This window comes from Salvelinus sp. IW2-2015, linkage group LG15 (assembly GCF_002910315.2).
Source record: "Salvelinus sp. IW2-2015 linkage group LG15, ASM291031v2, whole genome shotgun sequence".
Lineage (NCBI taxonomy): Eukaryota > Metazoa > Chordata > Actinopteri > Salmoniformes > Salmonidae > Salvelinus > Salvelinus sp. IW2-2015.
In genome coordinates this window covers 28,198,151-28,222,568 of record NC_036855.1, presented here as the reverse complement: position 1 = coordinate 28,222,568, position 24,418 = coordinate 28,198,151, and the positions used below count along the sequence as shown (strand labels likewise).

At 42.7% G+C, this 24,418-nt stretch overlaps 1 protein-coding gene across 1 annotated transcript in view; it reads left to right on the top strand.

Moving 5' to 3' along the window:
* Positions 1-24,418, top strand: part of LOC111973684 (solute carrier family 23 member 2-like) — an 87,308-nt gene that overhangs the window by 45,905 nt on the left and 16,985 nt on the right. The window contains exons 3-6 of the mRNA XM_024001064.3: positions 6,666-6,868; positions 11,403-11,501; positions 12,226-12,342; positions 16,601-16,758. Coding sequence (XP_023856832.1) covers positions 6,666-6,868; positions 11,403-11,501; positions 12,226-12,342; positions 16,601-16,758 — 577 coding nt within the window. The remainder of the gene's footprint in view (positions 1-6,665; positions 6,869-11,402; positions 11,502-12,225; positions 12,343-16,600; positions 16,759-24,418) is intronic.

Below are 24,418 nucleotides of genomic sequence, written 5' to 3'. Positions count from 1 at the left end.
GCACCCACCACATCCCATGACCCAATGCACCATCACACAAACCCTGGTCCAAAAGCTGTCATCTTCAAACAGTGACCCACCACTCCCTCGCCACACACCAACACACCCACACCCCCAGAATAGTTCTGTGGCCTCTGACCTTTGTCCAGGCCAATGCTCTCTTGACCTTTATTGCCTGTTCCGAGTGAAGGAGGTGCAGTAGTGATGGAAGAGAATGGAGGAAATGGATTTAATAAGCCAAAGCCCTGCTAGTTACAATACACACACCCTTTCTTATATATTTAAGCCTTTTTTGTGGTTGTAGGTGTACTGTATAGATGGTTTTAAAACATAACCATGTTTGATTAGTAATTAAGCCCTTGTTGATGGGCTGCTATAGCGGTTGGAGCATTAACATGGTTAATAGGCCTTCCTTGGGGTGTCGTCGCATTCTTTTATCCTCAGGACCAGAGAGATTTACAGCCAATAGCGGTTTATCCCCTCTAAGGAGGGAACTTCACCATGCCACTCTGTCACTCTTCTCTACACTACTTTTGTTAGAAATTTTCAACAAAAGAAAGAGTTGGCCGTGTTGCGTCCAAAGCTGTCATCTCAACAGCGAACCCCACCCTCCCCCGCCACACACCAACAACACACACACCCCAGGCCAGGTGTAGCCTAGTGGTTAGAGCGTTGGAGGGCGGTGCCAACTAAGTTACCGAAAGGTTGCAAGTTTCGAGTCCCGAGCTGACAAGGTACAAATGTGTCATGTCTGCCCCTGAACAAAGGCAGTTAGCCCCACTGTCGTTCCTTAGGCCGTCATTTGAAAAAAGGGAATTTGTTCTTAACTGACTTTGCCTAGTTAAATAAGAAAAATAAATAAATAGTTCTGTGCCTCTGCCCTTTCCAGGCCAATGCTCTTATGACCTTTTATTGTTCGAGTGAAAGGAGAAGAGATGCAGTGAGTGATCAGTGATGGAAGAGAGATGGAGGGAAACGGATAAGCAGCAAGCTGCATAGTTACAAAAACCTTCAGGAGACCCTGTCTCCATGATCAATACTATTATCTAGAGTTTAGGGGGCTTTCATACCAATTGGTTTGGAGCGTTTTTTCCCCGAACTTCTAGCATGTTTCCCCCCTTAGTGTTCACACCAGTCCAAATTACTGAACTATCTGCACATCGGTGAGCGCAATAAACAACGCACTGTGGTTCGCTCAAAAAGAGTGGCCTCGGTCCAATTACATGCGTGCCATGGTGCAGTTCGCTGTAGCGTGAGAACGCCAGTCCGGACCAAACACAGGAAAAAGAACCAGGAACGGGGGCATTTTATTGGTTGTTTGAGTGAGTATTTGATGAAATGCACACAGTACCATCATTTCATTCTATGAAGCGTTATGGTGAGTTGCAAGCGCGCAGGTTTAAGATCACCATCCGGGATGCAGATTAGGGGAGACTGGGCTGCGGGCTATACCCGTGATTATAGTCTAGTCATTGGACGCAGTTAGAGCGCAGTTCCTCCGCGCGTGTTGGAAGACCCAAGCGGGAAAGTATATGAAGTTTGTGACACAAAAAATAGAATGGGATTTTATTTGAAGCATTTTTCAACAACAAAAAAAAAAAAAATTACTTGCATGAAACACGCGTTATTGTTTAGGCATTTTAGTTTGTTTGACATTTTGCAAATGTAAACCAACCGGACCAAAAAAACACAATTGTCATAAATAATCGAAAAACCTGATTCAAACTATAGCTCAAAACAGGGTCCCAACTGGTAGATCACGAGCACCAGTAAGTACTACCTTACGAGTTAGCTCGCCAAGCAATTCTGAAAAGTACATAGCTTTTTTTCATCGCAAACTGTCATAATATTACAGCTCCTGGGCTACTATACCAATCAAAGCCACATTTGACATTATCCCCAGTCGGTTTTTAGCCACTATTGGCTTAACGATAACACCAATAACTCACAATTAATTTCAGCAATATTACCCGTATGTCTGTCTGCGTGCGTGCGTTTATCACTCCGTATGTAGCCAGTTAGCGCTGCTAATGATAACCGTCTTGTGCGTATTAGAAAAATTTCTCCTAAACATTCTCAATTAAATGTTAACTGTAAAGTAGGGCATACCTGACATAACTATATTATTGATTATGATGTATCAATTTGGCGGGCCATTTGTTTAACAAAACTGTGCCATGCATGCTGCTGCACAGCAGGCCAAACAGCAGGAAACATCGCTAGACAACCACATTCCTCCTTTCACAGTGGGCAATTTAAGGGGAACAACACAAAAAAACCCCAAACTGTTCGTTTTATACCCAGACCTAGAAAAATGTCTTCTTGGTTGTGATTTTAAGGGAATGACATGGACTCAGAAATTACATTTTGTTGTGTCTCTATGAATAATTTTAATATTGAGAACTAAAATATTTAGAAAAAAATCCCAGACCAGGAAAAATAAAACTGAGAAACAATTAGGGAAAATACCAAATATCATTGTTGAGGGGCCAGTCATTCCAAATACGGGTTGCTAACCATATTTTTTCACAGCGTATATTGACAGAAAGGAAGAATGTGCCTGTTTTGAACGCTTTTTAAAAAACGAGAGGCTCGCAACCTTTCATTCTTTTTTAAGTAGCTCTCGTTCTAGGAAAAATGTTTGGAAACCCTGCTCAGACCTGTGTGTGAAAATGCCACTTTGTTGGCCTGTTATGTCCCTTTCACATCCCTAGTATGAAATTATTCCAAGGGCAGATCAAATACAGATAAGATTCATAGGTTTTATCTATTTGGTTTCTGAATAGAAACAGTACCAGCAGAAGCCCTCTCATGAATAGGCCCCATAGGCCTTAGTTGCTTAGCTCTCTGACATTTGTTGTAGATTGTTGGCTAGACTAAGCCATAACAATTTATCGTTCTTGCAAAGACCTGGACCATGCTTAGCTGTGGACAATTATCTGGTAAGACTGGGATACATACACACACACACACATCTGGTGGGCAGGATTTTACGTGTTCCTCCTCAAGTGGAATCTACATCACTGTGGAACATAGCTCAGGTTACCATGTGTGATGTAGCCAGCACTGTCAACCATGGGTATACTTGGGTAGGGTTAAAGTTAGCGTTGCACGTGTCTTTCTCCTGCTTTCTCTGTTCCCCTATTTCTCTCTTGTCTCTGTCTTTTTCTATTTCTGTCTTCTCATGCTCTCCGGTTTCTCTTTTTTTAACCTACCCGTGTATCATCACCATTTTCTAGTACACAGTGTATGTGCTTCTGATAAAGAGATTTGGTCTTTTAATTCAATAAGGCACTAGGGGGGGGGGTGGTATATGTCCAATATACCACGGCTAAGGGCTGTTCTTATGCCACACCAGAGGTGCCTGATACAGCCGTAGGTCGTGTTATATTGCGCATATACCATAAACCCCCCGAGGTGCCTTATTGCTATTATAAACTGCTTTACCAACGTAATTAGAAGCGTAAATAAATATTTTGGTCATACCTGTGATATATGGTCTGATATACCACGGCTTTCAGCCAATCAGCATTCAGGGCTCGAACCACCAGTTTATATTTGTTGTATAGGACTGTGTGCATAGGACTATATCCCTCTGGTGGACAATAAACAATTTGAACAGAGGTTATTCTAGGCGCTTTCTGTAAAGTTCTGATTTTCGAATATTCTTGTAAATTTCACTTCTGTTTCTCTGCAACTAACCTGACCCCCGAACATTGACTCGGTAACCGGTACCCCTGTATATAGCCTTGGTATTGTATTTTATTGTTACTTGTTATTTTATGTTTAACTTTAGTTATTTAGTAAATATTTGTGAAAACTATTTCTTTGAACTGCATTTGTTAAGGGCTTGTAATAAGCATTTCACGGTAACACCTGTTGGTTCAGGGGATGTGACAAATAAACATTTGGTTTGAACTGCAAGGAGTCATAACTGACTAAAACACACAACTCACCAACACCACACTGAATGTGTACCCTTCAGAATCCAGGGTTGGAAGAAGAGGGTGATTGATTGTTGTCAACACGAAAGACATCAGCCCATGGGTCTCTGTAACTCTCGGTTTTCTCTTCTTGTCTCATGGTGACGCTCTCTCTGACAATGTGATGAGCCTTTATGTTGTTTGGACGTTCATTGTTTCTTGGTTTCCATGCCCCGGGGTAGTAAATGGTGTGCAAGTCAGTCAGCCGGCCACAGACACAAAGTCCTGTCTCTGTCTCTCTCTCGCTCCGCTCGGCTCACATGCTACGTGTCTCTAAAACTGGCTCAAACGAATTTGAGCCGGGAGAAACAGAGCTGTGGTAGTCCCTTGTCACACATAACACTGTACCTATGGGTCAGACCATACACACACACACCACTTTAGTCTACTATGGACAACTGCCACTGTAGGACACTGTTAGCACCAACTCATGTGTTTTATTATTACTTACACTGTCACGAAAAGGTGTGTGTGATAGGCCTATGGCTTTGTAACAAGCTTGTGTGTGTGTGTGTTTATAGAGAGAGGGCTCAATTAATCAAAATGTCATTAATTACCTGACTCATTGAACGGTTAATGAATGTTGGCTGTCATATTAAACTACTATTCTCACCCTCTCCCTTACCCCTCACTGTCCACCCCCACTTCTCCTCTGTCTCTCTCAGCCTCATTTCTCCCCTCCCCCTCTCTATCGCTTTCCCCCCTCTTTCAGCCCTCCACACAGAGGACCCCGCTGCACCAGCTCAACAGGAGCGATGGATTGTCAACTAGGGTACCTACTTGCAACATAAACACTAAACTGGGAAGGAAGGTGAGGGCTTAGGAAAGGGAAAGAGGAGGGGCATGATGTCAACTAGGTACTTCACACATGACCAATCCAAAACCTGAAGAATGAGATGAAGGCAAGGGGGGAGGGAAAGGGGGCGCAGTCAACACTTGCTGCAGAACAAGAGGGAGAAGGGGAGTAGAAGAATGGAGGATGGAGAAGAGGAGTTGGCTGCAGAGGAGGTGATAAGGGTGAGGAAAGGCTAAGCAGAAGAAGCTCAGGGCAGGTTTCCCGGAACTAGATTAAGCTACTCCTGGCTAAAAAGCTTTCTCTGGAGACTGGAGAGGAGGCTAGTCTATCATTTTTAAAGCAGAGGATGGGGTGAGGGTGTTGGGGAAAGGTATTAGTCTGACAAAGAAGGCCTTTGTGTCTCATGAGGTGAACAGTGAAAGATGACATGAAAGGGTGAGTGGCAGTTGACATGACGCCAGAAATAACACCACCTCCTGACTAACAAACTTACCTCCCTGCTTCTATCCCGCTTTCCTTCTCTCTCCCCACGCTTCCTTCTCCTCCTTCCCATCTCCGACCTTTTATCCCCTTCTCTCCCTCTACCTTCTTTCTCTCCTTCTTTGTCTATCCCTCGCTCTCCTCCTCATTTTCCCTGTCTACTCTGCTTTACTTTTGACCCTATCTGCCCCTCCCCAATGCCCTGTCTTTATCTCCCCAATGCCCTGTCTTTATCCTCCCCAATGCCCTGTCTTTATCCTCCCCAATGCCCTGTCTTTATCCTCCCCAATGCCTGTCTTTATCCTCCCAATGCCCTGTCTTTATCCTTCCCAATGCCCTGTCTTTATCCTTCCAATGCCCTGTCTTTATCCTTCCCAATGCCCTGTCTTTATCCTCCCCAATGCCCTGTCTTTATCCTTCCCAATGCCCTGTCTTTATCCTCCCCAATGCCCTGTCTTTATCCTCCCAATGCCCTGTCTTTATCCTCCCCAATGCCCTGTCTTTATCCCCCAATGCCCGTCTTTATCCTCCCAATGCCCTGTCTTTATCCTCCCCAATGCCCTGTCTTTATCCTGCCCAATGCCCTGTCTTTATCCTTCCCAATGCCCTGTCTTTATCCTCCCCAATGCCCTGTCTTTATCCTTCCCAATGCCCTGTCTTTATCCTTCCCATACCCTGTCTTTATCCTCCCAATGCCCTGTCTTTATCCTTCCCCCAATGCCCTGTCTTTATCCTTACCAATGCCCTGTCTTTATCCTTACCAATGCCCTGTCTTTATCCTTCCCAATGCCCTGTCTTTATCCTTGCTCTCCTCCCTCATCCCCTACCTCCTTCTCTGTTTGTAATCGACAGCATGTACTGTATGAGTACATACATCTGGGTTTGTGTCCCGAATTGCACTCTATTCACTTTTTAGTGCAGTACTTTTTACCAGGGCCTATAGAGCTCTGATCAAAAGTAGTGCACTATAGAGGGAATAGGGTGCCATTTTGAACTCTTTCTGGGTCTTCCAGGCCCATCCCAGTATCAGGTATTTCCACAGTCCTGGATCCCCTCTGACCTTTGATGATCCAGTCTAGGGTAAAGAGAAGGGGACTGTGCAGATACTGTTGCCTCAGGTCAAGTCTTGGGCTCTGGAACCAGGACCAGACCGCTGTCTCTCTGTAAACTCAGCTTTAGGCCCAACCCTGCTTCCCAGCCACAGCCTCAGTGACCCCCGTGGAGCTTTTGATCCAGTGGGCAAAGGGCCCAGTTTCTAAAATACTTTACATAGTACATTACCTTCTGTACTACTCTAGTCTAGATGGCCTCATGGCCACACTCATGAAAGTAATAGTAAAMGATCAATCTCTCTCTCTCGCCCCTCTTTCTCACTCTCTCTCACTCTCTCTTTCTCTCTCTCTCAGTAGATGACACAGTCCTGGACCATGTAAGGGAGCTGAAGGCGCAATCTGCAGTGTTTCTACCGGAGAGAGCGACGGGGATAGTGAGGGAAGAGGAGGAGCGAGGAATGGGCATGGGGAAAAATATCACCTCTAAGTCGATGGAGGGAGAAGGGGCGAAGTATGAGGAGGAGAACAAACACAGAGCAGACTTCTACCCCATTCCGGTACAGTATACTTGTGTGCGCGAGTATGTTTTCTGTCTGTATGCATGCATCTGTGTGCGTGTCTGCTTGCACAGGGGGATTTAGGCAGTTAAGGGTCATCAAGCTGACACACTGACAGAGGATTGATTTGTAATGACAGGGTTAGGCCACCATACACACAGACCTGTCATTAGGATCACTTAACACTCTTCAAGGTCACACACAAACACATATGTCGTGACAGTTTTTTTGTTCTGGCCATTCCCTCTTGGCTGCAGCACAGTCCCCTCATGTGCGTCACACCACAATTCAACAATAACGAGGGTTTCGAGCCACAAACAGTTGGACGGACGCATGTGATACTGTGCTGAGAAGCCCCAACACAAAGCCTGTCCTGTTTTCGATTCCATCAGAGATTTACAACTATAGTGCCTTAAAGTATTCATAACCCTTGACTTATTCACATTTTCTTGTGTTACAGCCTGAATTCAAAATGGATTAAAAAAAWAAWAATTCTCACCCATCTACCCCATAAAGAGAGAACGTGTTTTTAGAAATGTAAATTTGCTAATTTATTAAATATTCACACCCTTGAGTCAATACATGTTGGAATCACCTTTGGCAGCAATTACAGCTGTGAGTCTGGATTGTACAATACAGTGCATTCTGAAGGTATTCAGACCCCTCGACTTTTTCCACATTTTGTTTCGTAACAGCCTTATTCTCAAATTGATAATCTTTTTTTTCTTGTAATCAATCTACACACAATATCCTATAACGACAAAGCAAAAACAGGTTTTTAGAAATGTTTGCAAATGTATGCAAATAAAAAACTTTACTCAGTGCCTTGTTGAAGCACCTTTGGCAGTGTTTACAGACTCAAGTCTTCTTGGGTATGAAATGATGCTACAAGCTAGGCACACCTGTATTTGTTTCTCCCATTCTTTTCTGCAGATCCTCTCAAGCTCTGTCAGGTTGAATGGGGAGTGTCGTGCACAGCTATTTTCAGGACTCTCCAGAGATGSTTGATCGGGTTCAAGTCCGGACTCTGGTTGGGCAAGTCGAAACCACTCCTGCGTTGTCTTGGCTGTGTGCTTAGGGTTGTTGTCCTGTTGGAAGGTGAACCTTTACCCTAGTCTGAGGTCCTGAGCGCTCTGGAGCAGGTTTTCATCAACGATCTCTCTGTACTTTGCTCTGTTCATCTTTCAATCGATCCTGACTAGTCTCCCACTCCCTGCCGCTGAAAAACATCCCCACAGTATGATGCTGCCACCACCATGCTTCACCGTAGGGATGGTGCCAGGTTTCCTCCAGACATGACGCTTGGCATTCAGGCCAAAAAGGTCAATCTTGGTTTTATCAGACCAGAAAATCTTGTTTCTCATGGTCTGAGAGTCCTTTAGGTGCCTACAAGCGGTCTGTCATGTGCCTTTTACTGAGGACTGGCTTTTGTCTGGCCACTCAACTATAAGGTTCTGATTTGGTGGAGTGCTGCAGAGATGGTTGTCCTTCTGGAAGGTTCTCCCATCTCCACAGAGGAACTCAGGAGCTCTGACAGTGCCCTACTCCCCCGATTGCTCAGTTTGGTCGGGTGGCCAGCTCTAGGAAGAGTCTTGGTGGTTCTAAACTTTTTCCATTTAAGAATGATGCAAGCCACTGTGTTCTTGGGGACCTTCAATGCTGCAGACATTTTTTCGTACACTTCCGCCGGATCTGTGCCTCGACACAATCCTATCTCGGAGCTCTACGGACAATTCCTTCGATCTCATGGCTTGGTTTTTGCTTGGACGTGCACTGTCAACTATGCCAAATCCTGTCCTATCAATTGAATTTACCACAGGTGGACTCCAATCAAGTTGTAGAAACATCTCAAAGATGATCAATGGCACCTGAGCTCAATTTTGAGTCTCATAGCAAATGGTCTGAATACTTATGTAAATAAGGTATTTCTGTTTTTTTTTTTTTATATAAATTTGCAAACAATTAAAAACCTGTTTTCGCTTTGTTGATATGGGTATTGTGTGTAGATTGAGGATTTGTTTTATTAATCAATTTTAAAATAAGGCTGTAACATAACAAATTGTGGAAAAAGTCAAGGGGTCTGAATACTTTCCGAATGCACTGCATTTGCACATTATTCTTTTTTAAATTCTTCAAGGTCTGTCAAATTTGTTGTTGATCAATACTAGACTGCCATTTTCAAGTCTTGCCATAAATTTAAGTCAAAACTGTAACTAGGCAACTCCGTAATTTTGGTAAGCAACTCCAGTGTATATTTGGCCTTGTATTTTAGGTTATTGTCCTGCTGAAAAGTGCATTCGTCTCAGTGTCTATTGGAAAGCAGACTGAACCAGGTTTTCCTCTAGGATTTTGCCTGTGCTTAGGTCTACTCCGTTTCTTTTTATCCTAAAATAACTCCCTAGTGCGTGCCAATGACAAGCATACCTATAATAATGATGCAGCRACCACCACGCTTGAAAATATGAAGAGTGGTACTCAGTGATGTTGTGTTGGATTTGGGGTTGAATCTGTGTTTGAAATTCACTGCTCGACTCAGGGACGTTCCAGATAATTGTATGTGTGGGGTACAGAAATGAGGTAGTCATTCAAAAACCATGTTAAACACTAACACTATGCACACAGAGTACATGCAACTTATTACGTGACTTGTTAAGCAACATTTTTACTCCTGAACTTATTTTGGCTTGCCATAACAAAGGGGTTGAATATTTATTAACTCAAGACATTTCAGCTTTTCATTTTTTATTAATTTATAAACATTTCTAAAAACATAATTCCACTTTGACATTATGGGGTATTGTGTGTCGGTCAGTGACACAATCTCAATTTAATCCATTATAAATTCAGGCTGTGACACAACAAAATGTGGGAAAAGTCAAAGGGTGTGAATACTGTCTGAATGCACTGTATATCCTGTTTATTATAAGTATCCCATTCACATGCTCCTCTCTGCTGTTACTGAATGGCTGAATGGGACAGAGGTGGATAAAGGGACACAGTGGCTATTCTCAATGACCTGTACAGCAATAGTCCCACCTCCTTCCCTTATGTCATTCTTTCTTTCTTCTTAATCCTCACCTCACTCTCCCCTCCATTGCTCTCTCCCTGCATGCCTTCCCCAAGGTACTAGTTTTGTGATGTCCATTAATACAAATGACAGACACAGACAGACAGACAGAAAAACAAAACAAAAACAGACTGTGTAATGTATAATCTTTCATTTAGGATCCATTGTCTAGAACCTAATATTCAGTTCATTCTAAGGTCTCTCATCTGTTGTCTGCTCTGCCAGAAGGGATCTTTACAAGCTAGTGAAAAATGGGTAGTAGGATAAAATGTAATGTGTCCCCAGGAAAGGTTCTCTCTCTCTCTCTCTCTGTCTCTCTGTCTCTCTGTCTCTCTGTCTCTCTCTCTGTCTCTCTCTCTGTCTCTCTCTCTGTCTCTCTCTCTGTCTCTCTCTCTGTCTCTCTCTCTGTCCTCTCGGTCTCTTCCTCTCCCCGTCTCTCATGCTCTCTCCTGTCTCCTCCGCCTCTGTCGTCCTGCCATTTTATATCTATTATGGATACACACCACACAGTTTAATGCCGATGACATTTGAGTCAGAACAAAAGTCATTTGTTATTTTTCATGCCTGACAGACGAGATGCAAAGACACATCCTCAAAGTGTGTGTTCGTGACCTTCATCTATAATTTGCTAACCAAGTCACAGACAGAGGATACAACACACACCCTGTATCCCTAGAGCATATGTGTGTCCGTCAGTGTGAAGAATAGTCCAGTGCATGCACTAATGAAGGAACTAATTTAATTATGGCCCTCTTTTCCCCTGGATCCTTTTTATTAAGCTGCGCTGCAAAGGCCCCTAAAGCAACACCCAGGCTGTCCTTGTGTGTTAGGTCCAATAGTTTTGTTAACCTTACCCAAGCATTATCAATGTCCTTGCTTTGCTTTGCTTTCCTTGAAATGTACTCTCTCTTGCAGATACACACACTTGTGCGTACACAAGTGTGTTAGTTGTTACTTTGAACCCTTCCTGGTTAAATAAAAAAAGAAAATGTAGTGTGTGTGTGAACTGTTTGCAAAATTCTTCAGGGGACGTTTTTGCTCTGCCAAAACAGGCGGTATCACTGCAAATGCACAGTGTTTGAGCATAACACTTCATTCAAAAGTTTGGAATGCAACACACCTACCATAGCACTTTCTATTATATGTATTGTAAACATGCATTATACGTTCTGCATCATACGATCTCTACCGCTCCTTCATTGACATGTTGTAGACCTACTGTTAAAGGGTCTGAAATACATGTTGTAGACCTACTGTTAAAGGGTCTGAAATACATGTTGTAGACCTACTGTTAAAGGGTCTGAAATACATGTTGTAGACCTACTGTTAAAGGGTCTGAAATACATGTTGTTGAGAGTAAGACAGTGATAATGACATTGTCAGTTCTTGGTAATTACATTGTTTGTGTATGTACTGTCCTGTAGATGGATAAAGTATTGCCATGTATCTGTCTGTGCTGTACTGTAGGTGGTGGTTAACGGAGTGGGACAGGCCGCTGGAGAGCAGGACACTGAAGACACTGAGCTGATGGCCGTCTACACTAAAGAGAACCAGGGAGGAGAGAAAGTACAAGGCGCACGCACACTTCAAACTCCTAACTCTCCCTTCTCATCTCACTAATCGCCCTACATCCTCTGTTTATCCTTACCTTCCTCCCCCTCTCTCCCCTAACTTGCTCTTTTGATCATCCCCTCCTCTCCCTGTCACTGTGACTCTGCACTTTTCCCCTCGCGTGAGAACAAGACATGAAAGAGACTGAGAGAGAGGTCACAGATACAGGAAGAATTTCTCATCGGTGTCTGTTTGAATCTCTTTCTTATTCTCTCTCTCCCTCTCCCTTTCTAAATCCCTCCCTCCCTAGTCTTTCTTCATTACGAAACTCTCTTGCTGAATCTTTTAGTTTCTCTCTTTCATTCTGAATTCCCCGCTCCTCACTCCTCCCCCTCTGTCTCTGTCTGGACATGTGGCTGTGACCTCATCAGCCTGTGACTATGGGCCCTGGTCAAAAGTAGTGAACTAAATAGGGAATAGGCCATTTGGGCCTATAATTCATCCTACCACCTGTGACTCATGTCAGTAACTAATGCTTTAATGACAGCCCCTAGAGTGGTTGGGTTCAGGTCTTACCTCCCTCAGGCACACACACACTTACAAATAGATTGCTACCTGTAACACTAAACTACACAGACAACCTCTTAGTCTTAACCCTTTACTCCAGAGACCATATAGCCTGTGGTGTTTGAGGTTGTACATCTATAGTTCTCACCATTTTGTTTGTGTTTGTGTGTAGAGTTCCATGTCGGAGACGTTGGACAGTGCAGACAGTATGGACGCCAGGAGAATGGACATGATCTACACCATTGAAGACACTCCTCCCTGGTACCTGTGTATATTCCTGGGCTTACAGGTGAGACGCATGCAAGCACACACACACACACATCCCCCCTGGTACCTCTGGGTTACCTTTTTAAAGGGGTATTGTGAGATTCTGGCAATGAAGCCGTTTTTGAATGTCAGAAGAACTTGTGGATACCATTTGTATGTCTCGGTGTACAATATGAAGGAAGTTAGAGGTAGTTTCGCGAGCCAATGCGAGCTAGTATTAGGGCAATGACAGGAAGTCTACATAGCGTACCTGTAGACTTCCAGTCATTGCGCTAATTAGCATTGGCTCGTGAAGCTATCTCTAACTACCTCCAACTAGTCAGTTAAGAACAAATTCTTATTTACAATGACGGACTACCTCGGCCAAACCCTCCCCTAACCCGGCCTACGCTGGGCCAATTGTGCACCTCCTTATGGGACTCCCGATCACTGCCGGTTGTGATACAGCCTGGGATCGAACCCGGGTCTTTAGTGAAGCCTCTAGCACTGCTACTACACGCCGAGACATAAACATGGTATCCACAAGTTAATTTGACTCTGGGTCTGTAGAAAAACGTCTTACAGATAGATGTCTGATCTTAACTTGATCAGTCTTTTGTTGTGGAGAATTTTCCTGAAGGTTCAGGAAATTAAAATGAGTRTTGTGATTGGCTAAAAATTAGCAGTTCTCTTTCTCTCCATTCGGGGGCAGTCGAGTCAGCGAGCCCTGATCCCAATATCTTAAAATAATYTTCTCGTTCGCTCATGCTATAGGCTTAGGTTGTATTACTGCAACACTTAAATGTGCAAGACTGTATCTGAGATGCAGCCATACACATCAACAACCATCATTTTATATAGCTTAATAACGCATTGTAGTTATTGGTCTCTACTAGGCTACGATATACATGTGTCTAAACGAGGAAATGCTTTATTTCTATTGTACAGAATGCTTGTAAAATAGATCAATCGCCCTTAGTCTGTTAAAAACGGACCAAATTGTTTCGATGACAATACCAACCAGAGGGCGAKCATATCTTGAAAGACTTTGGCTGCAAGCAGGCCTAAGGCAGAGAGGAAGAGGCAAAGTGAGAAGGCTCACTCTAGGCAAAATAAGCCCAATGCGTTTCTATGGGCTTAATATGCAGACCTAAGCTTGTCGCCTTCCTTACTGCCTTTGGGACGACCCCCATTGGGCAAAGACATGAGCATCTCGTCATTATCTACAGATCTCTGACTAAGGTAATACTGACATCATCTATTTGGAAGCGGTAGAGGTGACCAATAATGCTTGCACTTGAGATCAGCTGTGTGGGTGAATTTAGCGCATATTGATGGTTTAACGAGACCTCAGTTGGCAATAATTTAGTGCCATCGATGGTTGCAATAAGCCCCTTGTTGTTTTATTATATTCCTATAGGCTACCCGTTAGCTTATTGATAGTCACATAATGAAAGGTTTGAAAACAGATAATCTACTGTTTGTGTTTCCGTGGCTAAATTGATGACCTGCCATCAGTTGATTGACAGATGTAGGCCTACAGTACTGTAGAACGATAAACTTTCCTCCAGTGTGGATGCCCGCCCATGTTTTATAGTTAGGCTATGTATAATTTGCAGAGGTGGGTAGAGTACTTAAGTAAAAGTACTGTTAATTTCAGCCTGAAGAAACTACTGAAGTACGTGTAAAAATAGTATCCGGTCAGTAAACTACTTAAGTACCAGTTACACATTTAGTTTGTTAATTTTTTACACCTGTTGGTAAACTGTGAAAGCGAAACAAAAGGATAACAACTTAGTGCAATTTATTTACTATTAAAGCCTGTCAGCACCATCTTGCAGATGTCCCCCGGCACAGATACTCTCCAATGAAAACTGACCTCGAACAAAGTCCGTAGGCTGTACAGCTTCAATTGTGGTCATTCAATGTTGACTTAATATCTTTCAATGTGCACAATTTCATAAAGCTACAGTGGGGAGAACAATTATTTGATACACTGCAGATTTTGCAGGTTTTCCTACTTACAAAGCATGTAGAGGTCTGTAATTTTTATCATAGGTACACTTCAACTGTGAGAGACAGAATCTAAAACAAAAATCCAGAAAATCACATTGTATGATTTTTAAGTAATTAATTAGCATTTTATTGCATGACATTGTTCTCCCCACTGTATATGGTACTCAAGACGTTGGAATCATTTTACAATTTCAATACCATTAATGAACATTTATTTCACAATATAATTTCAAGTATATGTGATGGTAAATGCATACTAAAAATATTTACAGCAAGTGTGATGTTTAATTTTTCACTCAGAATGAACAGGTTAGTMGTACAACAGTCAAGCAATCAATACCGAAATTTCACTCAATCATGTTACTAGTATGCTAATCAGACACATTTCACCATGGACTTAAATTGACGTTAAAAAAATATATAGATTTTAGCTAATCCTAACCCTTTTCCTAACCTTAATCTACTCTAACCTGCTACATTAATTCTCCTAACCTGCTTCGTGAAGTCAATTTTTGATTAGCTGTATCTCTTCTAGAGAACCGGATTGACACTCCCTCCTTCTCTTCTGAACCTCCTTTCCACTTTGAAGGGTATTTTCTTTTCTTGGCTTGGCCCATTCTCCTCACCCTCGGTTGTGCCGCTACAAGCTGTAAATAAAAAGACACACACAAAAAAAAAGTGATTTCTAGTCTGGCACAAAAAGCTTACTGAGATGATACACTGACTGTATGACAGAGGTGCTTATAGGCCCTGTCACAAAAACTGAATGACATTTAGAGAGAGAGAGAGCAATGCATGGGAGGATGCTGCAGTAGACTGAACCGTTGATCTAGCTAACGTTAGCTAGTTACATGGTTGACACTACAGTTAGCTAGCTTAGACAGCTTGTCTAGTTTCAACCTAATGTGATAGCTAGTTAGCTATTGCCACACACATCTGATTACTCTATTCACTCTTTTTGCCACTAACAAAGTGACTAGTTGGGAAACAAACAGAGATCGTATGAGGAGCTAAAAACAGGAGATGAAACTTTTTCTGTCAAATTCTGGGTTGACCAAAACTAGCTAGTTAGCTACCTAGGCATTTCATTTGCACTTGTCCTCAACTCAATTTCAGCAGCAGAATTATATCTTACAAATACTTATCTTACTCCAGAAATATATAATATTGCAAACGCAGAAGGTAATTAAAGTGCAATTTACCTCGCATCTGGATAAGAACCCAAGAACAAAAATATGAAGAGCTGTGGTCGAGATAGAACTGGGTTTGACGGATGACTTTGAGAGTCAATGGACTTAAGAGTTTTGATGGCAAGCTATTTTGAATACATTTCCTTGGTCAAGGGGTTATGAAATGTTCATACAGACGTAAAAGGGAACCCATAGTTTGATTTAATGTACATTTCATTTTAATTCGCTACATTTGGTTATTATTATATAATAATATAAATGTAACAAAGTGATTTGGTAAAATGTAATGGAGTAAAAAGTAAGTTACGTCCTTCAGAAATTGCTTGAGTAAGAGTACAACTACAGCCCACAGAGTCACTAGAAAAGTACTAGTTCCTCAAAATATATCAAGGGCAGTAGTGGGCCGGATTCGAATCCATGCCTACTCTGGCGTATGTGTGCCATTGTCAGCAGCTGTACCCACTGGACCACAAAGACACTGAGATAACCATGAAGAACCATTTAGTTAGCCTATTGCTTGCCCCACCTGCCCTGAATGACGGGTTGCCACTGGTTTTTATGCAGTTGACTGTCTGATTATATGTGTAATATGCAAATAATGCCATGTTGACTCTATGTAATATGCAAGTAATGACAACTGCCTTGTGTCCTCAGAGATATTCTATTACCTAGGCTGCAACTGAATGACATGGCTTCCTCTCCTTGTCTCCTCTCCTTTATCTGCACTGATGTGAAATACTTGGAGAGGTGAAAGGTAATGCCTGATCGGGATCCTCCCTATTGCTTTAATCTGTCCTTTGTTACCAGTGCAGATGAACAAGAGGAGACAAGGAGTGGAAGCCACTTCAGACAATGTTCAGATGCAGCCATGCCCAGTTCAAAAAAATGCCATCTCACTGCTTATTCAAGTGTCCTCCTATTTCCCCTTCTATAACCCATATGATGTAACATAGTCTCCCCACTCCTGATGTAACTAAGCCCCTCCCCTTCACACTGATGCTTATAAAACATACTCTTATGAAAGTTGATGCTCTGCTTCACTGTCGCACGCACACACACACTTTCACAATGTAACCCTCTCTTCTCTCACTCTAGCACTACCTGACATGTTTCAGTGGTACCATTGCGGTGCCATTCCTGCTAGCTGAAGCCATGTGTGTAGGGTTTGACCAGTGGGCTACCAGTCAGCTCATAGGAACTATCTTCTTCTGTGTGGGAATCAACCACCCTGCTACAGACTACACTGGCTGCAGGTACACACGCACGCACGCACGCACACACAACACACACCACACACCACACACAACACACACACACACACCACACACACACACACACCACACAAACACACACACACACACACACACACACACACACACACACACAGAGTGATGTGTTTAGGGCTGATGCAGGCACCAAGGGAAACTGTAGGCCAGTGTTGTGGCTACAGGCTTCTGTACATAATACTCTAGAATACTCTGCTATTGATCTTCTCTCCTGCACTTTCCCCTTTACTGCTTGTAAAATGTTTTACATCCCTCTCTCTTTCTCTAGTGTTCTCTCCATCTCCTCTCTCTCCTTATACCCTCTGCCTCTCACCCCCTACTCTCTCCTCTGTCCTCTCTCTCCCTCCTCTCTCTCTAAGTACCATGTTGGCATAATAGACAGTGAAGAGACTGAGGAAAGTCACTCCTCCATCTTTTCTCTTCCTCTGTTCCTCCTTCATTCCTCTTTATCCCTCTATCATTCTCTAGTGTGTGTGTATGTCAAATCAAATCTTATTGGTCACATACACATATTTAGCAGGTGTTATTGCGGGTGTAGCAAAATGTGTGTGTGTGTGTGTGTGTGAGCGCATGTGCGCATGTGACTCAACAGTTTCTGAAAGCACATGAGCCAGAAGTTGTACTGTTGGTAACTGGAATGGAGTGGGTTAGCACCAGGGCAGGAAAGTGTGGGTGTGTGTATTTGGCCAACTGTAGAGCTGCACCCCCTCTTCCCAGACTGACCAGTGAACTTGAAATGTTCTGAGTGTCCGGGGGTTCCTCCCAACTGGCACCATATTCTGACGGCTCTGGTCAAAAGTAGAGCACTATGATATAGGGAGCCATTTGGGTTGTTAGCCTGAGTATGTCATGAATGTTTGGTGTCAACAGTAAACCAGACTGTGGGAGAAGATATCCATAGCTTTACATTCTACCCAGTGTGGTTAGCGTTAGGGATATGTTTAGGGCTACATGGTGAGGAGCATTGACTGAATGGACAAACAAGCACTCCATTTTCTTTTTTTCTCTCTTCCACCTCTCCCTCTACAGGAAACACTCTATCCTTTTCTTTTTCTCTCCTTTTCGTTCCCTCTTTTTCAGTTCTTTCTCTCCTCACTGTGGTTAGAGATTAAAATTTGACTCAGTGAGTCAGTGTGACCTGAGATGCCCTTCTGTTCTCTCCTCTCTGTCTCTCCCTCCCCTTGCCCACTCTCTCTCTCACTCTAGAAATATGATATCCTTTAGAAATACCACAGCCAGGTTTCATCATTGTTGCCATGGGTATTATCGCTACCACACGTGAATGTGTTGCTAGATGCCATGTCACGTCATGGTAATCTGTTTGTAATTGTGTTTGCACATCTCAGTCTCATGGCCAAGATACAGCAGCACTGACAGGAAATCACTGCACACACACACTTGACACACAAACACACACAGAAGGTACTCCGCTAGTCTCATGGCCTTGAATGATTCCTGTCTGAAACGAGAGAATTAAGCAGTATTTTACTGTTTCAGCGGCTACAGTGTCTGATAGTCAGGCTACAGCCTTGAAAAGAACTGCACATACACTCACAGACCAGTGGTATGGCAGACCTCTGTCTGCCTGGCTCTCACACACTCCTCTCAGCTCAAGGAGAAACCAGGCATTCAGCCACATAGGACTTCTGTGAAAATGGGTTGATGTAATTTAAGCTGTGTCCAACTGAATCCTTCAACCGAAGAACCATAAATGTGTGCCAAAGAGCTCTATTTTCATGTCATCTGACCATAGCACCGCCTGGAGTTTGATAAACGCCATTGGCACTTGGATTGGAACCAGTTCTACGGTCAGATAACATTAAAATATAGCTATAAGGCCATGCACACCAGTGGTGGGTTTGGCGTTGAAAAAAAAGAATATGCCGAAAAGTACCTCATACCTATGGTAAAATATAATTTAACATTTTGAGCATGCAATATAGCACAGTATTTATTTTAGTCTTTTTTGCTCATCTTTATCAAGGGTATCAATAATTATGGACCTGACTCCTGTCTTTAGTCCTGCAGTTAGGACTGATCGCACAGAGAAGCATACACAGCACTTGCATACACAGATGATGAACCTATACATAGCAATTGTGCACCATAGAGGGCTGCAGATTCCGACAGATCATTGAGGCGTTCTCTGCATTTTTCATGCTGTAGTTGGGACCAAGCGGTCAGACAGACAATTTAGGGGAAAATATTTTTGTTGTACTGCAGATTGTTTGGGGAAAAGTTGTCTTTCTGCTTCATATGTGTTAGCCTACCTATTGTATTAAAAGCACATTTGCTGCATTATTCACACAATCAGAATTCGCTGCTTCTAGTTAAGTTGCCTGTGGGCCAAAAAGCTCTGTCAACTGAGCTTAGCTGTGGGAATTAGGGGTGCTGRAGCACCCCCTGAAAAATAAGATTTATTTTTATTTTATGTTTTGAAAGAAAAATTGAAATAGTGCACTGGGCTTTTTACTTGTATTAGCGGACCGATATAGACAACACTTATCATCTACGCTTTGACAAAGGTAGTTGTAAAATTAAGAACATTATCTTGCAGGATTCAATAGTTGGAATTGTAAGAGTTGTTGCCCTGTCCCTTTCTCTGCAATGCTCATTCTGATGGAATCCAGAAAGAACAAAACCGTGTCCTCAAATATTTACATCAAAAGGTGCAAAGTTATAGGCAAAGATGCAAAACATCCACATAAAATTAGATATTTTTCATGATCAAATAAGGAAAACCACTTTGTGCAGTATTAAATTTACCATCCTTACAAACCACTTAATGTCAATGTACATAGGCTGGTCATCTAGGTTTGTACCTGTAGACTTTCCATCACCATGAAGAAAACCAATGCACAATACAGTAATTGAGTACACTGAGACATCAAGTGGTTTGTGATGAGGGGCAGTTTGTAGCGCATGGAGCTTGCATGCTAGGGTTGTGGGTTCGATTCCCACGGGGGTCCAGTAAGAAAAGGTATGCACTCACTACTGTAAGTTGCTCTGGATAAGAGTGTCTACTAAAATGGTAAAGGAACTAACAAAGAGTCACTGACCAACAACCAAAATGAAACGGGTGGGGTTTTAGGAGGGGTTCTGAAAGACACACTCATTGGGGTGTTCACTGAAAGTTGACTAGCAACGACTGGAACCTAAAATACACCTACTAAGTCTGCCCACTAAATTTGCTGAAGAGGCAAACAAAATAAAAACCTACACCAAACCAAAAAGGTGAATAGGGAAATCATATAAAGAATTGTTCATCTAGAAATCAGAGTAGGGAGGACCAACTAAAAGTGTTAACCATCTACCAAGACAACTGGAGAACTTGGCCAGCCACTCTTAAATAGCACGTGGGCAAGCAAAGGTGAAAGACCTTCCCACTAACGAGATGGCAACCAGCACAGGTGTAACACATACTGACTAAGGTGACACCAATCGGTGTGCCCTATGCACTAACGAGCTATATGTGCAAAAGTCCAACCTAAAAAAATAACCTGTAACAACATAGAAATAAAGTTGTAATTCAAGAAACTGGAAAACATATCAAGCAAGTATTTTTATGTTCCACAAGTATTATCCGAGTAAATGTTTTGTACAGATAATTATCAGACTCAAGTTACAAATGCTGGTAAACACTCAAATATATTTTGTTTACATTTTTTCACAAAAGTAATGCTCTGGGCCTTTACTAATCCTGTATTAGCAGACCGATATAGACATATTCAGCGCCAGCAATCAACATGTTTTTCTGCATGTAACAATGTGGAGGGCTCTAGCTGTGCCACTAGACTGTGCCACTAGACGTTATGGAGGGTTTGGCTGGCAGGGATATTCTTGTCCCATCGCACACTAGCGACTCCTGTGGCGGGCCGGGCGCAGGGCACGCTGACACGGTCGCCAGGTGTTTCCTCTGACTCGTTGGTGCGACTGGCTTCCGGGTTAAGCGGGCATTGTGTCAAGAAGCAGTGCGGCTTGGCTGGGTTGTGTTCGGAGGACGCACGGCTCTCGACCTTTGCCTTTCCCGAGTCCATACGGGAGTTGCAGCAATGGGACAAGACTAAATAGCAATTGGATACCACGAAATTGGGGTGAAAAAGGGGTAATTWAAAAAAATATATACATAACAATGTGGAGGGCTCCACATTGACATGACTGGTTGACGGTAGGTGGGGGCGTGAAGTCCTGTATAAACACAAACTCACTTCCTTTACAACTTCCTTCACAACAGATCTGGGAAGCGAAAAAAGTATGTTTGCTCTGACTTCTGCGGAGTCCGCCTCGCAGTAAATGCTGTATGGCCACAGCAGACGTTGGAGTGACCATGTATAGCCTATAAGTCGCTTTGGATAAAAGCTTCTCCTAAATGCCATTTATTTTATTATTATTATTATTWTATTCATTAAATAGGGTAGGCTATATAGCCTATGCATAGGTGGAGAAGCACCGGGCAATTATCTTTCCAAGGAAATGTACTAAATAAATATGATTAGGCTATAGTTTACTACATTGACTAGACATAAATATTGATCACCCATATTGTCTCCGTCTGAACATCGTCCCACTCCTAAAAGTTAGGCTATAAAACGTAGCTCAAGAGAATATGCAAGTCTCTCCAACTCTGCTATATTAAAACTAGGTCTAGCCTATTGGCTGATATATCTTGGTAATACCGATAGTCTAATATAATGGTTCACTTGAGATTGTGTTAATTTATGTATTTCTTAGGTTATTTTTGCCCATTTTGATATAGCCTATGCACCTAAAATAAAATTGTGGTACTGCGTTTGGGTTTGCGACCAATTCTTGCTGTAGTGGGAGTCGGCGGGTGCGGTATGAAAGCTGCGGGATAAATAAATCAGTCCCGCGCAGACCTCCAATGCCCCGATCATGTAATGATCATTATCACAGGCTGCGAGAACTCAAAGAAGCATTTGAGAAGATATTAGTGAGAGCTGTTCTCTGCTCCATTGTATATCTCTCACGACACAATCTGTAGCCAACTCATCAAACGTCAATATGACGTCCATCTTTTCACTAATGACTGTCATTTCTGTGTCACAAATCACAGCTATCTGTGTCACCTCTGCAACGTGGAGAGGGTGGGAGTGGAGGGAGGGGGGGGGGAAAGGCGGACTGAGGTTGAGGGCTGAAGAGATGGATAAGAGGCGACAAAGGCATGAGGGGAGGGCGGAAGGGACGCAAAGAGAAATGGAGAGGGAGTAGTGAGGAGTGCTAGTGGCTGTGTTTGATGAGTCACAGTGTCCAGTGAGGTCAGATCAGTGAGCACACACACTGTTCTAGGAAAGGTGACTCGTTTGTGTGTGTGCTGACATGTGCCCCTACCAGTGTATTTCTAAAGTGTTCCTGTCTGAGTGTAGCGCTGGTGTGTGTGTTTGCATGTCAGTGTGTGCACAGCTGGTCCCACCTGGGGACAACATGTGACCCTCTGAAGTAGATGAGTGCTGCTGGGTAAATTGGTGTCTGTGTTTGTCACGATCTCTCCCCCTTTCTCTCTTGTTCTCTCTCTCTCTCCATCTGTCACACTCCCACCACACACACGTCAGTGAAGATGACACTCAAATGGCCTACTTTCAGTCGAATCTATTATATACTGAGCAAAAATATAAACAGAACATGCAAATATTTCAAAGGTTTTACTGAGTTCATATAAGGAAATCAGTCAATTGAAATAAATAAATTAGTCCCTAATCTATGGATTTCACATCACTGAGAATACAGATGATCTGTTGGTCACAGATACCTTCAAAAAAAAAAAGTAGGTGTGTGGATCAGAAAACCAGTCAGTACTGGGTGTGATCACCATTTGCCTCATGCAGCGCGACACATCTCCTTCGCTTAGAGTTTATCAGACTATTGATTGTGGCCTGTGGAATGTTGTCCCACTCCTCTTCAATGGCTGTGCAAAGTTGCTGGATATTGACAGGAACTGGAACACGCTGTTGTACACGTCGATACAAAGCATCCCAAACATGCTCAGTGGTCAACCTGTCTGAGAATGCAGGCCATGGAAGAACTGGGACATTTTCAGCTTCCAGGAATTGTGTACAGATCATGGGGCCGTGCATTATCATGCTTAAACGTGAGGTGATGGCGGCAGATGAATGACACAACAATGGGTCTTAGGATCTCGTCACGGTGTCTCTGTGCATTCAAAATAACATCAATAAAATGCAAATGTCTTTGTTGTCCGTAGCTTATGCCTGCCCTCACAATGTTGACGTCAGCAAGCTGCTCGCTCACATGACGCCATACTCTAAAACGACATTGGAGGTAGCTTATGGTAGAGAAATTAACATTAAATTCTCTGGCAACCGCTCTGGTGGGCATTCCTGCAGTCATCATGCCAGTTGGACGCTCCCACAAAACGTTTTGACATCTGTGGTATTGTGTTGTGTGACAAAACTTCACATTTTAAAGTGGCCCTTTATTGTCCCCAGCACATGGTGCACCTGTGTCATGACCATGCTGTTTAATCAGCTTCTTGATATGCCACACCTGTCTGGTGGATGGATTATCTTGGCAAAGGAGAAATGGTTACTAACAGGGATGAAACCAAATTTGTTCATAAAATTTGAGAGAAATAAGCTTTTTGTGCGTATGGAACATTTCTGGGGTCTTTTATTTCAGCTCATGAAAACATGGGACCAACACTTTACATGTTGCGTTTTATATTTTTGTTCAGTGTAATAACAATAGTGTTAGTAAAGTGATAGTTAATTTGATGTATATCAAACATTCAAATACAGAACAGCCTTTAAAGGTATTTAACAGGCAAATGTTTTTATTTGTCATGACTGGTTACTAGTTGTCCTCTTATTCATTATTGACATAGCTAATTTCACCTGCCTTGTACATTTCCATGGATATCAGTCCCATGCTTATTCATTGTTTATTGATCTCATTAATCTGGTTGTTGATTAGAGTTAATAATGATGTCCACCTGCACACTGACTGGCCAGCATTCAGATGAATGCTAATTCTCAGCCACCACCTGCTCCATTCTAGCCACAGCTCTGTAAGTTTCCATGCTGTTGCTGTTACCTAGCCAGGGTAGACCCTGCTTCTCAGTGTTCACTAGTGACACCTATTGGACAGACAGGAGAACTGTTGGTTACACTACTTGAATCCACAGCCATAAGGGCTACGTAACACTGGCATATTCATCACATAACCATCATGACAGCTGTTATCACACACACTATGATAACTGACTTTACACTGTGTTATCACACACACTATGATAACTGACTTTACACTGTTTTACAACTAACTGACACAATGTTTGACAGTGTGATAGTTTTCAGCAATTTTACATGTGGGTTGCAGTCACTCCTTGTCCATAAACTGCATTCAAGGAAACAACATATTTATTATTTTCATTCTAAAGCACATCTATCACTGAAAAAAATATGCTTCGTGTGTGTATTAGAGGAATGTGTGTGTGTGTTCTAATTGAGTGAGTTGCTGGTGTGTGTATGTGTGTTGTCACTTAGCTAAAAATATAATACAATGCTTAGTGTGTGTATTGGTTTGTGTGTGTGTGTGTATGTTGTCACTTAGCTAATAAGATAATAAGATGTTAATAAGATGCTTAGTGTGT